At 42.8% G+C, this 17,259-nt stretch overlaps 1 protein-coding gene across 2 annotated transcripts in view; it reads left to right on the forward strand.

Moving 5' to 3' along the window:
- Dclk2 (doublecortin like kinase 2) overlaps nt 1-17,259 on the forward strand; it is a 95,126-nt gene that overhangs the window by 40,462 nt on the left and 37,405 nt on the right. For both annotated transcript variants that reach the window (XM_070022188.1, XM_070022189.1), the window contains exon 3: nt 16,399-16,501. In XM_070022188.1, the coding sequence (XP_069878289.1) occupies nt 16,399-16,501 (103 nt within the window). The remainder of the gene's footprint in view (nt 1-16,398; nt 16,502-17,259) is intronic.

A 17,259-nucleotide genomic window follows, 5' to 3' on the forward strand; every position in this document is an offset into this window, starting at 1 on the left:
TTCACCCCTTTTAAAGTTTAGCACCTACCCAGAAGAATGTAATCTATTTTCTAGAAGGGAAAGCCTACACTTTGGGCAGCAGAATTGAAATAGAAGAATTGGTGCTGACCTATTTCCTTAGCAGCAAGTGCCTTGCCCTGTCTGTTCACTGGGGCAGTCTGGAGATCCTTGAGCCGAGAGGTTGACAAAGGCAATCAGATAGTTGTGTGGAGGGACTCGTCATGAATTTTAATAGGATGCTGGGGCTGGGTGAAGGGGGATGAGGCTGGAGAGCCTGGCCAGTGCCAACAAAAGAAGAAAGCCGCAGGGAGGTTGTTCTGGGTACATGGTGCAGCCGCGATGAGCGTGGTATTCAAATTATTATCCCCCCATGAGTCGGATGCTTGCAAAGGGAAGGATTGCTGATCTTTGGTGAAGTGGATAAATCTTCTGTGTTTATAAATCCTACTAGACCAAAACCAAGGAAAGCGAGTCTACCAAAACATGACTTGCTCACAGTCGTGGTCTACACACCCCGTGTTTCCCCAGTGCCCAGGACAAGAGCTGTAGGAGTCAGTCAGCCCTCTGCACAGAATCACCTGACGGGTGTCACCACTGGTGCACGGACCCCAGAGCCACACGCTGGCTGGCTCCAGGATGTCATCTCATGTAGCACTTTGGTGGCAGATCACACTTCCCTTTCTGTTTTCCTGGGGTAGGAATGTGGGAATCTGTCCCACAGTCCTCCCTCGTGATGGGCAGTACTACTCCCAAGGTTGTCTGCTAAGACTGAAAACTCTTAAATCCCTCCTGTGCAACAACAGCCCCTTGGAATTCTCTACAGCTTGTCTGTCATGGCGCCATTAGGCTGCTCATGTTTGTCAGTGGCTGGAATTAATGCAGGAGTTATTTTGTTCTTTTTAATGTGATTGGGGACATGAGTCATAAAAAAAATTAAAAAGAACACAGTCATTTCAGAATCTCACTTTTCTGAATAAATCAGGAAGTCGTGTTTTGTTGCGGTGGAGATAGCATAGTTGTTGGTGAAGATTCTTTAGCTCAGGAAAGCTTTGGCCCAAGATAGACTTTTAAGAGAACATCAGCAGAATTTTCTAATATCATTTGAGAAGCACTGAAGAAAATAGCCACACAGTGAGCAAAGACAGCCACTCTGAATTAAAGGTGGAGCTAATTCACTCCTCTGAGTTCCTGCTTCTCCAGGAGTTCCTATGATCCCTGAATTTAGACCTCGGCCTCTGCATAGTCTGTCCACACATTCACCCTGTCCCTACTACAGTCCCTACTACTGTCTGTGGTTGGGTTCAATTCCAAGGAAGATAGATGCAGTCTGCATGTGTTGGATATTTTTTTTTTAAATTCTGTCCTCCTAGGTTGTTTCAAGGTGATGCTGGCCTGCCCACACCTCCTCCATCCTTGATATTCCAGCTGGCTTGGTCTACCTACCTAGGTTGCCAAGTTCCCTTCCCACCATGGGAAAACCCAAGGGGGTTTTCTGTTCATGATGGGAAGTCATGGAGTGGAGCATCTTCTTAGAGAGAGAGGCTGGGAGATGTGCGAGCGGGACTGAAACCTGGAATTATTGTCTGACTCATTCAGGTGCCAAGAGGTATTGGAAAATATCCAAGAAGGAAGGAGACTCTTCTTTTTTTTTTCAGGCAAAACAGCAGCCTCCTTGTTGGGAAGGGAATAATCAATCCCAGCTGGGGGAAAAGAGAATCTGTTTCCTTTGCAATCTAATCTTATGACATGAGTTTCTGACAGGAGTAGTATTCTAGCCCAGACTTGTGGCCCCAGGGTAGAGATGGTTATTTAAGACATCTGGCTCCCCAAGCAGGACATATAACTTGATGATAAATGCTTGCAGACAACTTCCCTTATGTACCAGTCCCTGGCCCAGTTGAATCGACACCCCTGAGACTTGCATACACACACAAAAATAGATCTTTCTTTTGAAAGACTATCATGTCTCTGGATGCAAGACAAAGATAAGATATTCTCCATGTATGTAGTTCATTGGTATTTCCCTCCCGTGTGCAATTCTGCAGGGAGGAATTCCTTTTGTGCATTCCTGGGGAAGCGTTTCCTGTATGTTGAAATCCTGTCTCCTATTCGAGTATAAAACAAATCTCCTATGAGGTTGTGTTTTTTCCCCCTGTCCTTTGTCTTTTGGAGGGAATTATTTCTATGAATTTGTTATTTGACGTTGTCTTGAAGATTTTGTTCCTAGTAGTTTACATACAGCTCTTTCAGGAATAACTTCAGATGTCAGCTATTTAAACTTTGTTTCCTGGGTTGAGATTCCCTTCCATCAAGAAGTCTTCGCCTTGGAATGGCATTCATGCCTTAATCTCGAGACTTAAATGTCAAGCATTTATGGTATGTTCTTGATTCATAATTAAGGATGGAATCTGTGGGTCGATTTCAGGGGGTGGTCCAGACTTCTTTTCCTGTATCTGAGAGCCCAAATGGCCGTTATACATAAGCTGAAACAGCTCCTGAGAGGTGGCATTTCCTGCAACACACTGTGAGAGAGTGTCATTTCTTTGAAAGAAGTTGGAAGTGTAGAGGGTATTGCAAAACTCAACTTTGTCATGTATCAAAAGTAATCATGTGAGTAGCAGGATGGTAGCTTTAAAGACAGAGAATATGAAAAAATGAAGACACAGTTAGGTTTCAAAAATCCACACTGAGAGAAATGAACTGTGCAACTTGTGGGCAGAGCTGGGGTGGGGAGGAGGGAAAGCAAAGGAAGGGATGACATTGTCCAAAAGAGAAGTATACATGGTCCCTGAACTGTGAAATGGTAATATCTCTGCACAATACCTTAATAACAACAATACACTAATATTTAGTAAATAATAATCCATACTGAATGAACCAAGTGAATTGCAAGATCATCTATTCAGTTGGACATAATTATAGGAGAATCCTACAATGTGAAACAATACTCTCTGTTGCCTGTGGCCATGAACTTTTGTCCTCTGAAGCCTAAAAAACGTGATTTGGAAGAAAGGACAAATGCTTGTTATTTCCTTTGGAAGATGGAGGGGGATGGATGGAAGGGGGTGGGGTGGGTAGGTAAAGAACTAGTGAGGAAAAAACAAAAGAGATTTGAGTTGTATGTCTTATTTTCATATATGAAAAAGATCTGAAGCGGACACAGTAAGGTAACATTTAATTTGACAGACTGGGTATTACATTTACCTTTTAACCTTGAATTACTTAAATGTGTACATTTAAGTAATATGTAAATTTAAGAAATACAGAAATTAGCTTAAAACAACAGCCACAAAGAAAAGACTTCCTAACATCATTCTGAGACTTCACATAAATAAGGGCCTCAGGACACAGCCAACAGGCCTGGTATTTGCATTTTTAGAGAAAGTCTTGACAAAGCAGTTAATTTAAGCTGTTGAGGCTCTCTCCTTTTGAATTCCCTAAAGCAGAACCTAGAGCTAAGGACTTGTAAATCTTATGTGCATTTTAGGGTAACAAGTTTGGCTGTGGGTCAGGACCAAGTGTCTTCTAAACAGGGAGATTTGATTGTGATATGTGTCTCAGCCACTATCACTTTCAAAATGTTGCCATTAATAATTCAAATAAGTGGCATGCTCACCTTTCAGAGTAGCCACAGGCATGCAGTTTACTCAGGAATTTATTCACTACAGAAATGGGACCTTCATTCCCGTCTGCACTTGTAGGATTGTAGGATTTACGCCGGTTTGAAAAAGCAAATGTTGACTCCTCTCATGCAAACAGATGAGCCTAGAGAAAGCAGAGCTTTCCCTTTTCTATGGTACAATACTACTCCTTATTTCAGACTCAGCTCTAACCTGCTCATCTGGTTGGATCATAACTTACAACTGAGAAGGAAACAGAGGGAAATGCGTCCTTAGGTAGTGTGACATTTGGGTAGCAAAGTTTCTTTCCTCCTAATCAAATGCCTCGAGTCCTCATTCAGTCTTTCTTTTCCTTAGGGGAGGTATTGGGAATTAAACTCAGGGCCACTCCATAACTGGAGCCATGCACCCAGCCCTCTTTGCATTGTTTTCACGGTGAAGTGCCACTTGTATGACCAGGCTGACCCGGTCTGTGATCCTCCTATTTGTGCTTCCTTGTGTCATGGGATGACAGGCACACACTACCACACCCAGCCACTGGTGGAGATGGAGTTTCACAAACTCCTTTTTACCCAGGCTAGCCTCAACTCATGATCCCCCAACCTCTGCCTCTCAAGTAGCTATGATTACAGTCTTGAGCCTCCTCTGTCTTGGCACAGTTTATTGTTATTGCACACTTACGTTTCCTGAACTTGAAATCTTGTTTCTCCCTAACAAGCCCATGGCATGTTTAGATGGAATTATCAGCAGAGAATCAGTTCAATTGGAGGTCGGGTGATCTTTTGATACAAGAAGGTTCAAAGCATGATGTGAAGGGAGAAGGAAAAAAATTTATTAAGAGACAAAAAAAAAAAAATCCAACGAAACCCACAGTAGTGGACATGATCCTTTTAGTTATAGTGATATTTTCCAGAAGCATAAATACCTGATTCTAAGAGGACATAGTAGAAGTGTTTGCTGTTGTACTGAGGAATTGGGGTTTACAGAATGAGTATAGGATGGACTGAATTTTTTCCATTTAACTTAATTAATGTCTTAGTCTTGATTCCAAGTGTTCTCACCACATGATTACCATATGTCAAATTAGCCCAAATGTGGACTGATCTTGATTCTTATGTGCACAGAATCAGATCCTAAAAAAAATGTTACAGGTTCTGCCTTTATTTAAAAAAACATACAGGTTATAATATTTAGTAATGCATATTTATGCTCTTGGAGTTTCCAGTCTGAAAGCAAGTGGGATCCTCTTCCAAGTTCACATGATCATAACTTGTGTTTGTAATTTGTTTTAATAGAGTTAGCCAATTTGTTTGAAGATACCGATTTCAGAACACATTCAGTATTCCCTCAAGTGTCTGAGGTTAGCCTGAACTTGTACTGACCTTATAACATTACTTAGAAGTTGATCCTTTAAAAAACAAAATCTTTGATAGAAGATTGTGTACCTGCCATTCATTTTCTTCATAAAAGTAAGGTATAGGAAAATGGTCAAATTGTTTGTGTTTTAGACAAATATAAAAACTTCTGATTATCTTCATAAGACCTTTTTTAAATTTTCTCAAAGGTTATAAATCACATTGTTAATGTTTTCTTTAGGAAGATAGTATGTGGTCAAGTTCAAAGTATGGTGCAAGTCTATCTGGGTTCAAATCTCAAACTACTCTTGCCTGGCTGTGGGACTTAGAGCAAGTTGTGTGGCTTTTCTGAGCCTCTTTAAGCATTTGCTCTATAAAGTAGAAATCTGTTATGTGTGTCCTTCATAAAGAAGTGGTGGGAGTTAAATATATAGTGAGAAAACAGAGAAGCCACGTTTTGAGAGGGCAAATTTGGCTTGCCGGTGGTCTGCAGATAGACTCCTGTCACAAAGATCTTCAGCCCCAATACACTTAACACTGTTAGAAAACTGAGCCAAGAGAGCCGAAGAGAAAAGAAAGAGCAGAAAAACGGTACCAACAACTCAGATCAGCTCCCATGGAGAGCTGAGGTGGGACTCCACGTGGACCGAAGGAGAGCCAGGAGACATAGACATGAAGACGCGCAGCATGGTGTCCTGGCACCCGAGCTGGTCCAGACCTAAATACGGTCAGGTCAGGAGGCAGAGTCACAGGGAGTTTGAGCATTCATGACCCAAGACTGGCAGGTCCGGTAACCTAGTGTCCAAGTCCCTGGCCCTGTCTCTAGGAATATAGGTGTGCCTATCACCTGGGAGGGGAGACATGGCTGCCTCCACCATGTGACCAAGATGGCGCTGGCCGGAGGCAGCATCTCTCCTTCCAAATGAAATGCACATGTAAATGACATTTATAATGTGTGCACAGTTTATGTTCTGTAGTTTTTCTTTTTCCTTTCTATTTTGGGTTGGGACAATCCAGATTTTAATCTTACTTAGAAATTAATTTCTGGATTAGGACAAAAATGGCCATTTCATGCTTTGGTTTTTCAGCTGCCTTTTCTGAAACAATGGTTCCCTCTTTCTGTTTGTTACTTAGAAATGGCTACCTCCTAGGGGGAGTATCAATGTAACTACAGTCCAGTTACGTCTACTTGGACCCCTTTCCCCCCAGATCCTGAGCGTCCAAGGGAGTGGAAGGCATTCGTGATGGCTGACTTACTGGATCTCTTCTGAATCCCTCTGCTTGAATTCTTGGCTTTGGCTTCCCTTAAGAGAAAGCCCGCCTCCCCTCTCCCCCTACCAAAAAACAAAACAAAACCAAAAACATCTTTCCTGTAGGAATTCAGGAGGTGGCCATTTGGAAATGACCCTCTCCTCTCATAATATGTTTGGTAACTAAGTGGCTCTGAATGTTAACATCTTTTCATACTAGGGATAGAACATGTTCAGAAACCAAATCTTTAGTCTCAAGACTCTGATTCATCTTGGTTGGTAAAAAGCCATCATTATGAGACAACCACAGTCAGACCACAATGATTAGGTCCAGTTTTGTTTTGTTTGTTTTGTTAATAGCAGCAAAGTAAATGTAAGGCGCTGTCTGCAGGTGCCACCAAGGAGCCTTTTACTGTAAAAGCTGTCTTCTTTGAGCTTCAGCTCCATTTCCATGGCAACTACAGTCTGAGTGCCTGGCTGAATGGATTTACAGGAAACAGAAAAGCATTGCTATTCTGAGTAGCTTTCTTCTTGCTGTGGATGGGGGTCCTTGCTTTCCTGTAAGCCAGCCAACTTTGAAAGGGAACAAAGCAGGCTATTTATGCTAATTTTATTCTTGGCCCCATGATAAAGAAATGGGGGAAATGCTAGACCCTGCTTACTGACCTGTGAATTTGCCTTTCTGGTGGTGGTTCCTAGCATTTTGGAAAGACCCAATGACTTTACCTTTTTGTTTCTTCACCTTTTCTGTTTCACAATGGTGGCAATCAAATGTATGGTCTCCTGCATGCCAGGCAAGCGCTCTACCACTGAGTTACTCCCCCAGCCCTGCCGTTTCATTGTAAGCAGAGCTTCTATTCTAGAAATAGAATTGATTCGAAGGGGTGTGTGTGTGTGTGTGTGTGTGTGTGTGTGTGTGTGTGTGTGTGTGTGGGTGTGGGTGTGGGTGTGTGTGTGTGTGGCTGTGGGTGTGAAGAAGGATCTTCGTTACAGTGAAGTTGATCTGCTTTCTTGTATCTAGGTGGGTAATCTATTTATCAATAATAGAATTAAAGATAATAGCTTAGGCAGCTCTATGGTTCTTCCTCTAAGTTAAAATTGTGTTTGTTTGTATTTTCCTGACATCTTTAAAAAGGAGGGGCTGAGGGTATAGAGGATTATGCATGCTACATATGTATAATATGTATATAAACACACAGATGCACATCTATACATACACATACACACATAAACATATATAATGAGACCCACCAAATGTGAGGGAGAGGGCCTACACTGCACACATCTATGGAATTCTCACCAAAAAATACCCATGTGCTATTCATGTGTGCTGATGAAGTAAGTAACAACCACAAAACAGTAAAGTTGTATTTCTATGTGCTTCGTGACAGAAGAATCTTGTAATGGTCGAATATTTTCTTAGGCACAAAACTAAATGCAGTTCTCTTGGCATTTTCTGACTTGTAATCTAATTTTTTAAAGAAGAATCAAAGGTGTTTTTGTTTTTTTTAACTAACACAATTACATTAAAAATCTATATAACAATCCGATGTAGTAGCTTATGCCTATAACCCTGGCTACTCAAGAGGCTGAGATTGGGAGGATCACAACTCAAGGCTATTCCAGCCTCCACCCCCCAAAAAAAAAAATGTTTGGGAGACTCCATCTTAATCACTAAAAAATAAAACTGGGCCAGGTGGCTTTCTCCTGTTGTACCAACTACTCATGAGGCTAAGATTGTAAAGGCTGGGATTCCAGGCTAACCTGGGCAAAAAAAAAAAAAAAGCTTGAAAGATGCTATCTCAGCAGAAGCTGGGTGTGGTGGTCTGAGCCTGTTACCCTTGCTGATGGCGAAAAGAGAGGTGTGAGATAGGACCACACTTCAGGCACAGTCTGGGGAAAAAGGAAGACCTTATCTCGGAATAACCAGTGCAAAAAATGGTTGTGCTCTGGCTCAGTGGTAGAGCACAGCTTACGCCCATCTAATAGCCCCAGGTTCAAACCTCAGCACTTCCAAAACCTACATCTGTACAGTAATTTTAGTTGTAGATAAAAGCCACTATTGGATTCTCTTTCTGACTTCCTTTAAATCCTTTTAAAAGTAAGCTATAAATACTTGCTGGTTTTTTTTGTAAAAAGAAACTGTAGTAGAGACAACTTTTTGAGCTTAGCTCTGATAATAAAAGCATTTAATTTAATTTCAGAAAGGGGTACGGAGTTTGGGTCTCTCTGTAAGACAGTAAAAATGAAAAGAAAGCTGCATAGAACATTCTGATATGTTTTATACTCCTGATATCCATCATCCTATTAATTTTTTCTTTAGAATGTGGTCTTTGGTCCACAAAGTGAATATTTCAAAGTGCTAAAAATGTTTAGATTAAGTTGATCCCAATTTAGGCAAGTCTCTCACTGAGCCCTGAGGATTTCTTCTTTGCATTTTGATGATGCTGTGGAATATTTCAGTATGGCCCAGGAGTATCTCAGGAGACCCTCACGTCATGCAAACTCAGTTCTCCAAATAGCATCTCATAGCTGGTGTGATGGCAAATCGCATCGCGTTCTATCTGTAGTAATAAATTTTACAACAAAATTTTTCACCCCAAAATAAAACTTAATTTTTGAAAGGGCATTCAGGTGGTAAGATTAGTATCTAGGAAGATACAAAGATGTCTAGGGCCAACATTTTGATCAATGAAGTAGTTGCTGAATGCCTTCTAAGAAATGCTATAGATTGGCTTGGCCTCATAAGTTACCTTGGGATAGAAAGCAAACATAAACCTGCTAACTGGGATGAACATGCATGCTAATGTGTGGCTAGGAGTTCACAGAAAGAACCAGACGGAGCCTCTAGAGAAGGGGAGGAAGTAGGCTTCAGGCATTTCCATCGTGATTTATTCAACACGAATGTATTAAGCAAGCCCTCCATGCCGGGGGGGGGGGGGGGGGCTCTGGAATGTGCTGGAATTATGATCATGAACAAGAAGATGACATTATATTTGTGAAGTTCACAGTCCAGTGAGAGATCCAGGCACAAAACCAGACAATTCTGTCAGTGCTGACATCTATGCTGGGTGAAGTGCAGAAGATGAAGGGGACAGCCAGATTTGGGGAAGCGTCAAAGATTCTTTGAGGACATACGAAGCTGAAATTTGAGCAAAAATCATACTGAAGCCCCAGGACCAGCACACACACACACACACACACACACACACACACACACACACACACACACACACAAAGAAAGAAGTATGTCTGCTGAGTGCTGGTAGCTCATGTGTTATTCTAGCTACTTAGGAGGCTGAGATCTGAGGATTCTGGCTCAAAGCCAGCCTGGGCAGCAAAGTCCAATCAATCATCAAAAAGCTGGAAGTGGATTTTGGCTCAAATGGTGGAATGTTAGCCTTGAATAAAAACAACCCAGGCCCTGAGTTCAAGCTCCACAACCAGTAAGCACACACACAAACACACACACCAGAGTACTTCTTTTTGTTTTGTTTTGTGTTTTCCTTTTGGGAAAAACGACTTTTTACAAGTAGTCTCCTAAAATATAAATAAGCTGTTTTTAGAGAAGAAAACAATTTAAACGTTGTTTCTGTTGCTTTGGGCCTGTGGTAAGGTAGCACACCATTAGCAGAAGCATGGGCTAGAAGGATGACCTCACGTTCCCCATCAGGGTCACACCCACAATGACCTAAAGACTCCCACCAAGCCCAGCCTCTTAAAGGTTCCACCACCTCCTTAGGGGCCAAGCCTGTAACATGTATACCATTCAGACATACAAACTGCAGCAGTCAGGAAATGGAGACTGACTGTAACTTTTTCTGACTCAGAATTTAAGTGTCCTGTGAGGATTATATCTCTGTCACCTATACTTTTTTGTTTTAAGGGGAAATCTTATTATACCCCTAATATATGCCTAGTATTTTTGTTAGGCTTCAAACCTACCAGAAAGAGAGAAAGAGAGAGAAAAAGAGAGAGAGAGAGAGAGAGAGAGAGAGAGAGAGAGAGAGAGAGAGAGAGAGAGAGAGAGAGAGAGAGAGAGAGAGAGAAATTCACCAAATAAGGAAAGAAAAATAAAGTAGTGTGGCAAGCTACTAAGAACTAGTACTCAACTACTGGCTGGCACCTATTCACCCTGACCTAATTAATCTGTCTACTGTAGGATAGAAGGATTACTATTATAAATGGCTCCCATTAATTTAGAAAGTATAGACATGTCCCTGTAGATACTTTATTTCTCTGCTGGATGTTTCTCTATTCGATTCTGCTGATAGCCTTAATTTTGCACCTGAGCCGAAATATTACTTGCCCCTTATGTATCTAGCTTTCTTTCACAAGCCATCTACTTACTATTCCCAATGAGATTCTGGGAGAATTAACTGTTTCTTGCATTGAAGAAAGAATTTAGAAGCAAACCAAGGCCTTCAAACAGATACCTTTTCCCGCAACCTTAGAAATAGTTTTGTACAGTCTCTGTACTCCTTTCTTCCCATAATTATTCAGGTGTTTTGTCCCAGCTTTCACACTGCTGTGGCATTTTGAACAGTAATTGTTAGTGTAACTGTTAGTGTTTCGTGTCCCTGCCTTCCATTAGGCTGTGTGTCACTTGGGTTGTGTTTATGCCTGGTGTGTAGGTGCCATTTGATGTTAGAAGGACTGTACAAAAGCTAACTAATGTGGTTTCAGTTTGGTGGCAGTTTATGTTAGCCCCTGGGGTATTTCATCAGACATTTCACTTCTCTAAGCTAAAGCTAAGGTGGGGGCACTACTAAAAGCAATTAAAATACATAGCCCCGTGTACTTGTGAAATTTAATGACTGCATTGTACTAAAGAAGTCTCCTATTAGCCAGATACAATCTCAGTGTGAAAATAAGATGGATTTCTTAGCAGTTGTTTGTCTGTTCGCATACTTTGAAATATTGTTAGGTTTGCATGTAGCTTATGGGTAGAATTATAAATCGATGCTTTCTTTAATATCAAATCAAAGTCAAATCCTCCTTCTCCATCTTATAATTATTCTAAGGGATTTTTGACAGAATCTATTCTTTAATGTATGCATATAAACATTTTGATAGACATGAATTGCATGAATTGCGTTTCTGTATAGAATTTCTGAGATCCTAAAGATTTAGCTCAATTTTTCCAGCTGTGAGTGAAGGCTATCAGTGGAATGTTGTCTGAGAAAATATCTAACACATTTACTTATTTAGGAGCATGCACTTTTTGTTCATTTATACTGCTGGAAAAGAATTATCCAGTAAGGCAAAAAAAAAATTAAGTATTTGAGGTCATGAGTTAATAAAGCTGAAATAACAAGTTCCAAAAGCTTTCTCACGAGATCACCCTTAATCCTCAGGGATTGAATGGGATTTTGTTTCCTGTCCATTTTGCAGATGGGTCAATTCCATTTGATCTCCAAGGATTAAGTGTGAGAAACTGAGCCTCAACTGTCAGGGCCCAGGATTCTGGGACTGGGGGCAGAGTGAGAGAGAGAGGGAGGACTCAGCAGTGGGGTGCTTGGCTTCCTTCCAGAAAAAGCCTGGGCCCAGTGAATGCAGCCTGGGCTGGACACTGTGTGCAGGTAATAACACACACGAGTTCTGTATGATGAAAGTGGAAACCACTGAGGTCAGCGGGTTCTCTCTCCGGATATTGAGTTCCATTCGCTTTGAATCATCACCTTCCATCTCTCTTCTGTTTCTAGTGTGTTTAGATTTACAGTTCAGTCACCCCGGGGAGTGCTAGGGATGATTATTACTCTGTCTACTTTGTGGAAAAACCACAGAGACTTGTATTTGATACTAGTAATGGTAGAGAGAAAGTTAATTCCCAGCCATTCCTGGTTATTATGGGTTCCTGTCTGTATGTTTGGGTTTCATTTTCTCTCGGTTATAAATATTTTTATTATCTTTAGTTATACAAAGGGGTTGCCATTCAACAAAACAGTTTATGAATGCAGTGCCTCTTGATCAACATCACCCCTGCCACATCTCACCCAGCCCACCCAGCCTGCCCCTTCCCTCACTCTTTCTAATTTTGGGGTTATGTAGTGAATTCTTCTACTACTACACCAAGTCATTTACATATACGGTGCATCTTGGTCAGTGTTACCTCTTCCATATTTTCACCACTGCTTCCATCCACCCCTTTCCTTATTTTTCTCAATTTCCTCCTTTGTGGGAGCTAGAACATGCCCATCAATCAATAAGCACAAGTAGTTATAAATGAATTATAGAATTCATTTATAATTATATACATGAAGATCAGTAGCCAAGGTACCACCACTGGCTTTCCTATACCACCTGTCCTGGGCCACACAGGTTTCAGGCCCCTCCCAGCTCAGGACTCCTCCCATCCCTCCTACCTCCAGCTAAGCCTGTCCAGTCCCACCCCACCTCTCAGCTGGGTCTGAGGTCTCCTGTGTCAAGCCAGAAGAAATACAAAGAGATGTCTTGTTCTCATGGCTGCTCAATGCAGCCCACAACAGCTTTGATTTTTTTTTTTTTTAATGTCCTCTGCATTGTATCAGTTCTCTTCCATTGCCTGGTTAGATGCAACCCTTTGAAATGCTAACAATTCTGAGGTAAAAGAGTTTGATTTTTTTTTCTAAAACCTCCTATGATTGGCCAACTTCTTTCTAGTGTAAGAAGTGCAGACTTCTGTGCACAAGTTCTGATGGCCTCCAGTGTCCTTCGGCGCTGTTTGGTGGTGCACTCCACCCCTTCCCCTGTCAGTCCCCTCTGGACCCAGCCAGATTGTACCCCATACTTTTCTCTCTCAAACCTGCTCCACCCCAACCCCTCCCTCGGCCAACGACTGCTTCCTACTTCGTAGAGAAAATAGAAAGCCATCAGGGAACCTCTGTCCCCAAGTTTAGAAAAGAAAAACACAAAAATCCCAACACGAACAATGGATGGGAACGGGCCCGAGCCACTGCCTCCTGGCCACTTGGTAATATTTCTTAAGAAATGTTGAATTCAGGGCTGGAAAGGTAGCTCAGTGGTAGAGCGCTTGCCTTGAATGCATGAGGCCCTGGGTTCGATTCCTCAGGACCAAATAAGCAAAAAGAAAAAAGCCAGAAGTGGCGCTGTGGCTCAAGTGATAGAGCGCTAGCCTTGAGCTGAAGAGCTGAGAGACAGCGCCCAGGCCCAGAGATCAGGCCCCATGACAGGACCCGAAAAAAAAAAGAAAAAGAGATGTTGAATTCAGGAACAGCTGAACCTAACTGAAAGTCTGATTTGGTTACTTAAGTAACCAAATATGCATTCAGGGATGAGAAACTGACTCAGTCAGAGCAAGGCAGACATCTTGATCTGTTCATTTTTTGCAGTACTAGGGTTTGGCCTTTGGGCCTCAACACTTGCTAGGCAGATTCTCTACTACTTGAGCCATCTCTATTTTTGTTTTAGTTGTTTTTCTCAGGTGGGGCCTTCTGATCTTTCTGCCCAGGGCTTACCTGAGACTATGATCCACCTACTACAGCCTCGGCACAGCTGGGATTGAAACAGTGCTCCACCATTCCTGGCTCACTGAGTGACATGATGACTTGATATGTTTTTGCATGGACTGCCTTGGACTGTGGTCCCTCTGGTCCCTTCCTTGCATGTCGCTGGGGTTACAAGTGTGAACTACCATATCTGACGTGAAATATTCTTTGGAATATAATCAAAGGTTGTTTTTCCAAAGAGTTATTCATTCAGGTATAGCTTAGACATTTCAACTGTGTTTTTTTTCCCACGATTGCAAAAACAAATATTTTTCTTTCCTAAAAAGGTTCCATTAAACTAGTAAACCACTGTTTGACTTAACAAGGAAGTAAATCTCTGAGTTCAAACCATTTATTGAATACATGTATATAAAAATAAGATAGTTCAAAATGTAAGATCGACTTCAAATATGACAGTAAAACTAAGTAAAGTGCATAAGAATTGTAACTAAAAGATGAACTGTGGGATTCCAGGTGAGAGACAGATGCATGGTGGCAAAAGCCAGGACTGAAGTGGAATCTACTCACCTTTCCATCTTAGAAAAGAAATGTGGTAAATCCATTCCACGGAATATTACTCAGCCACAGAAAGGAGTAAAGGACATTCACTACAACCACAGTGAACCTTAAAGGCATGCAAAATGAAAGAAGCCACATGCTCTGTGATTTAGTGTATGTGCAGTATCTAGACTGGGCAGCTGTACAGACAGAAAGCAGATTGTGATGAGGAAGAGGGGCCATGGGCAGTGACCACTAGTGGACACAGAGCTCCTTCTTGAGCAAGGAAAACATCAGAAACTGGATTGAGGTCATGGTTGCACAACTCTGAACATACTAAAAAAGGTTGAATTTTTGCATCGTATGGTCGATGAGTCATGTCTCAATAAAAGTTTAATAAACCCACCATCTCCTACGCAGGTAGAAGCCCAGCGTAGTCTTGACATGGTGGAGGAGTGAATGGAAGAAATAGCATTGCAGAGGAGGAAGGGCTGGGTGGAGATCTGTCATGCCACTGTCTTTTGTTATGAGTGTGTATGGGGGAGGGGGGGAGTACATTCCAGTACTTAGGTTTACTCAGGGTTTCATGCTCTCCATCGCCTTTTTTGCTTAAAGCTGATGTTCTTCTACTTGAGCCATACCTCCACTTCCAGCTTTTTGCTGGTTAGTGGACAGTCTCTTGGATTTGTCTGCCCAGGCTGGCTTTCAAATTAAAATCTTAAGATCTCAGCCTCACGAACCACCTGGATTACAGGCATGAGCCACTAGGTTCTGGCTTGCCACGACTTTGCTCTTATTCAAGCCACTGTGGCTGGTGGCTGGTGTGTGGTATGGTGGGGGGTGGGGCTTGGGCATTGGGGGCGAGGGTGGAGTGGGAGGCTGGGGGTGAGAGGACCTGAGCCAGCCAAGAGAGAAGGTGTGTGCCAGTACAGATGGGGACATGAGGCTCAGAGGAACCAGCCATGAGGGGCTGGGGGAGAAAGGAGACAGCATGACTCCCACACTCACTGCCATCTTCTCTTGAGAAGAGAACTGAGCTCCACAGAGTGGAGGCACAGAGGACTCTTCTGGAAAACTTCCTACACCAGGACCGAGCTGAGTTCCAGGCTTGGTACAGAAGTCACATCTTGCTTGATGAGCATTTGAAGAAATGGACATAGACACCCATTCCCCTTCCTAACTATGCAGTCAGCTTTTGGTGTTGCCAAAAACTCTATCATTGACCTGAGTCCCCTGTGCTGTGTCTAGATGCCGCCTTCTCGCGAGCACATTGTCTCCTAATGCAGTCGCAGTCGCGAGACTCAGATTTCTTTTTTCCCAAAAAGATGCTAAGTAGGGCCGAGAAAGAGATAAGGAAGTGCTGACATTGATTGGTATAAGGGCAAGTTAAAACAAAACAAAACAACTTTACTATTGGTAATGGAGGAGTCATTTTTCCCAGAAGAATTCTTATCCAACCCCTGACAACGGGTGCAGGTGAAACCTGCCTGGGTGCCAAGTCTGGAAGATGCAGAACGCTCACAAAGGGATGGGAGTAGTGCGTGGACCAGCTTCCTGGATCAGGTTTGGTTCTGATGCTGGTGCAGAATGGAGAGAGCTTTTGGCAAACAGAGCATGAAATGCAGACTGAACATGTGAGTGCACAGTCACAGAGGAGGCCGAAGCCTTCCCCTAGTGTCTTGGCCATCCTTTCCCAGGACTGCCCCAATGGCGATGGTGATAGTTAGCACCTTGGACATGTTGATACTTGGCCGTGGGCAGTTTTCATCTGCCAATCTGCAGAGCAATCCGTGACTCCAGGCGGTCACACTCAAGGTCACAGGGCTGGGAGAGCAGAGCTGCTAAGAGGAGGAAGGGCAGAGAAGGCTGAATCTAGAGCAGGAGCTTCTATCCACCACAGCCTCAAGAAAACAGCTCCTTAGCCTTGCCTGGGGAGGTCCTGACCTCACTTGTCCTTTGTTCTGTTGTTCTGATTTCAGAGCGCATGCACGTGCGTGCGTGCGTGCGTGCATGCGTGCGCACGCTTACGTGGGGGGGGACTTTGTGAGGGTAGAGTGCTTGGGAAGGGGGTGTGGTCTACCTGTATCATAGGGGACACCTGACAATGTATTTGATTTTGCCAAGTGTCTTGTTTCATTTCTAATGTCTCTAATTTCTTGCATGTGATTTACCTTTTTCTTCATGTTAGGTTACTTGTTTGCAAGATTTCTTTGGTGATGATGACGTTTTCATTGCATGTGGACCTGAGAAATTCCGTTACGCCCAAGATGACTTTGTCCTGGACCACAGTGGTAAGGCCATTCATTGACCATCTTTGTGACCCTGGAAATAAAGGCCTGGATGAATTTCTCTCTGCGTGCATGTGTGCATGTGTGCTAGTACTGGAACTTGCACTCAGGGCTTGAGTGTTGTCCTTTAGCTTTTTCTCTCAGGCTCTACCTCTTGGGCCACAAGTACATCTACTTCTGGTTTTATAGTGGTTAATGGGAGGTAAGAGTCCCATGGACCTTTCTGCCTGGGCTGACTTCAAATTGCAGTCCTCAGATCTCAGCCTCCTGAGTGGCTAGGATTACAGACAAGAGCCACTGGCGCCTGGCTTGGGCTCGGGCTTTAGTAAGTTGGGACATGTTAAGAGCTCTGATAGATTGGAGAAAGATGAGCCAAGAACAGTGATCCATACCTGTAGCCTCAGCTACTTGGAAGCTGAGGTAGAGAATTGGAAGCCAGCTTGGGTTCCATGGTGAGACTCTGTTTCAGAAAACTAAGAAACAAATGCAGAGACTAAGATCAGTTCCACTGAAGTGGCCCTGCACAGCGTCCTTTTAGGCTGTCTATGTGAATATGCTTTTTCTTATTCTTATGAGGTTAAGGCGGACTGACATATACATTTACCTGTCAAGTATGGTTTACATCACTCCTAACTTTCACATTCATGTCAGAATTCTATTATTTTGTTTGGCAGCCCTGGGGTTCGAACTCAGGCAAGTGCTCTACTCCTTGAGCCATGCCTGATGCCCTTTTTGCTTTTGTTTCCTGGGCCAAAAAAAAA

Source organism: Dipodomys merriami, unplaced genomic scaffold (genome assembly GCF_024711535.1).
Source record: "Dipodomys merriami isolate MVZ:Mamm:240054 unplaced genomic scaffold, mDipMer1.0.p SCAF_15, whole genome shotgun sequence".
Classification (NCBI taxonomy): domain Eukaryota; kingdom Metazoa; phylum Chordata; class Mammalia; order Rodentia; family Heteromyidae; genus Dipodomys; species Dipodomys merriami.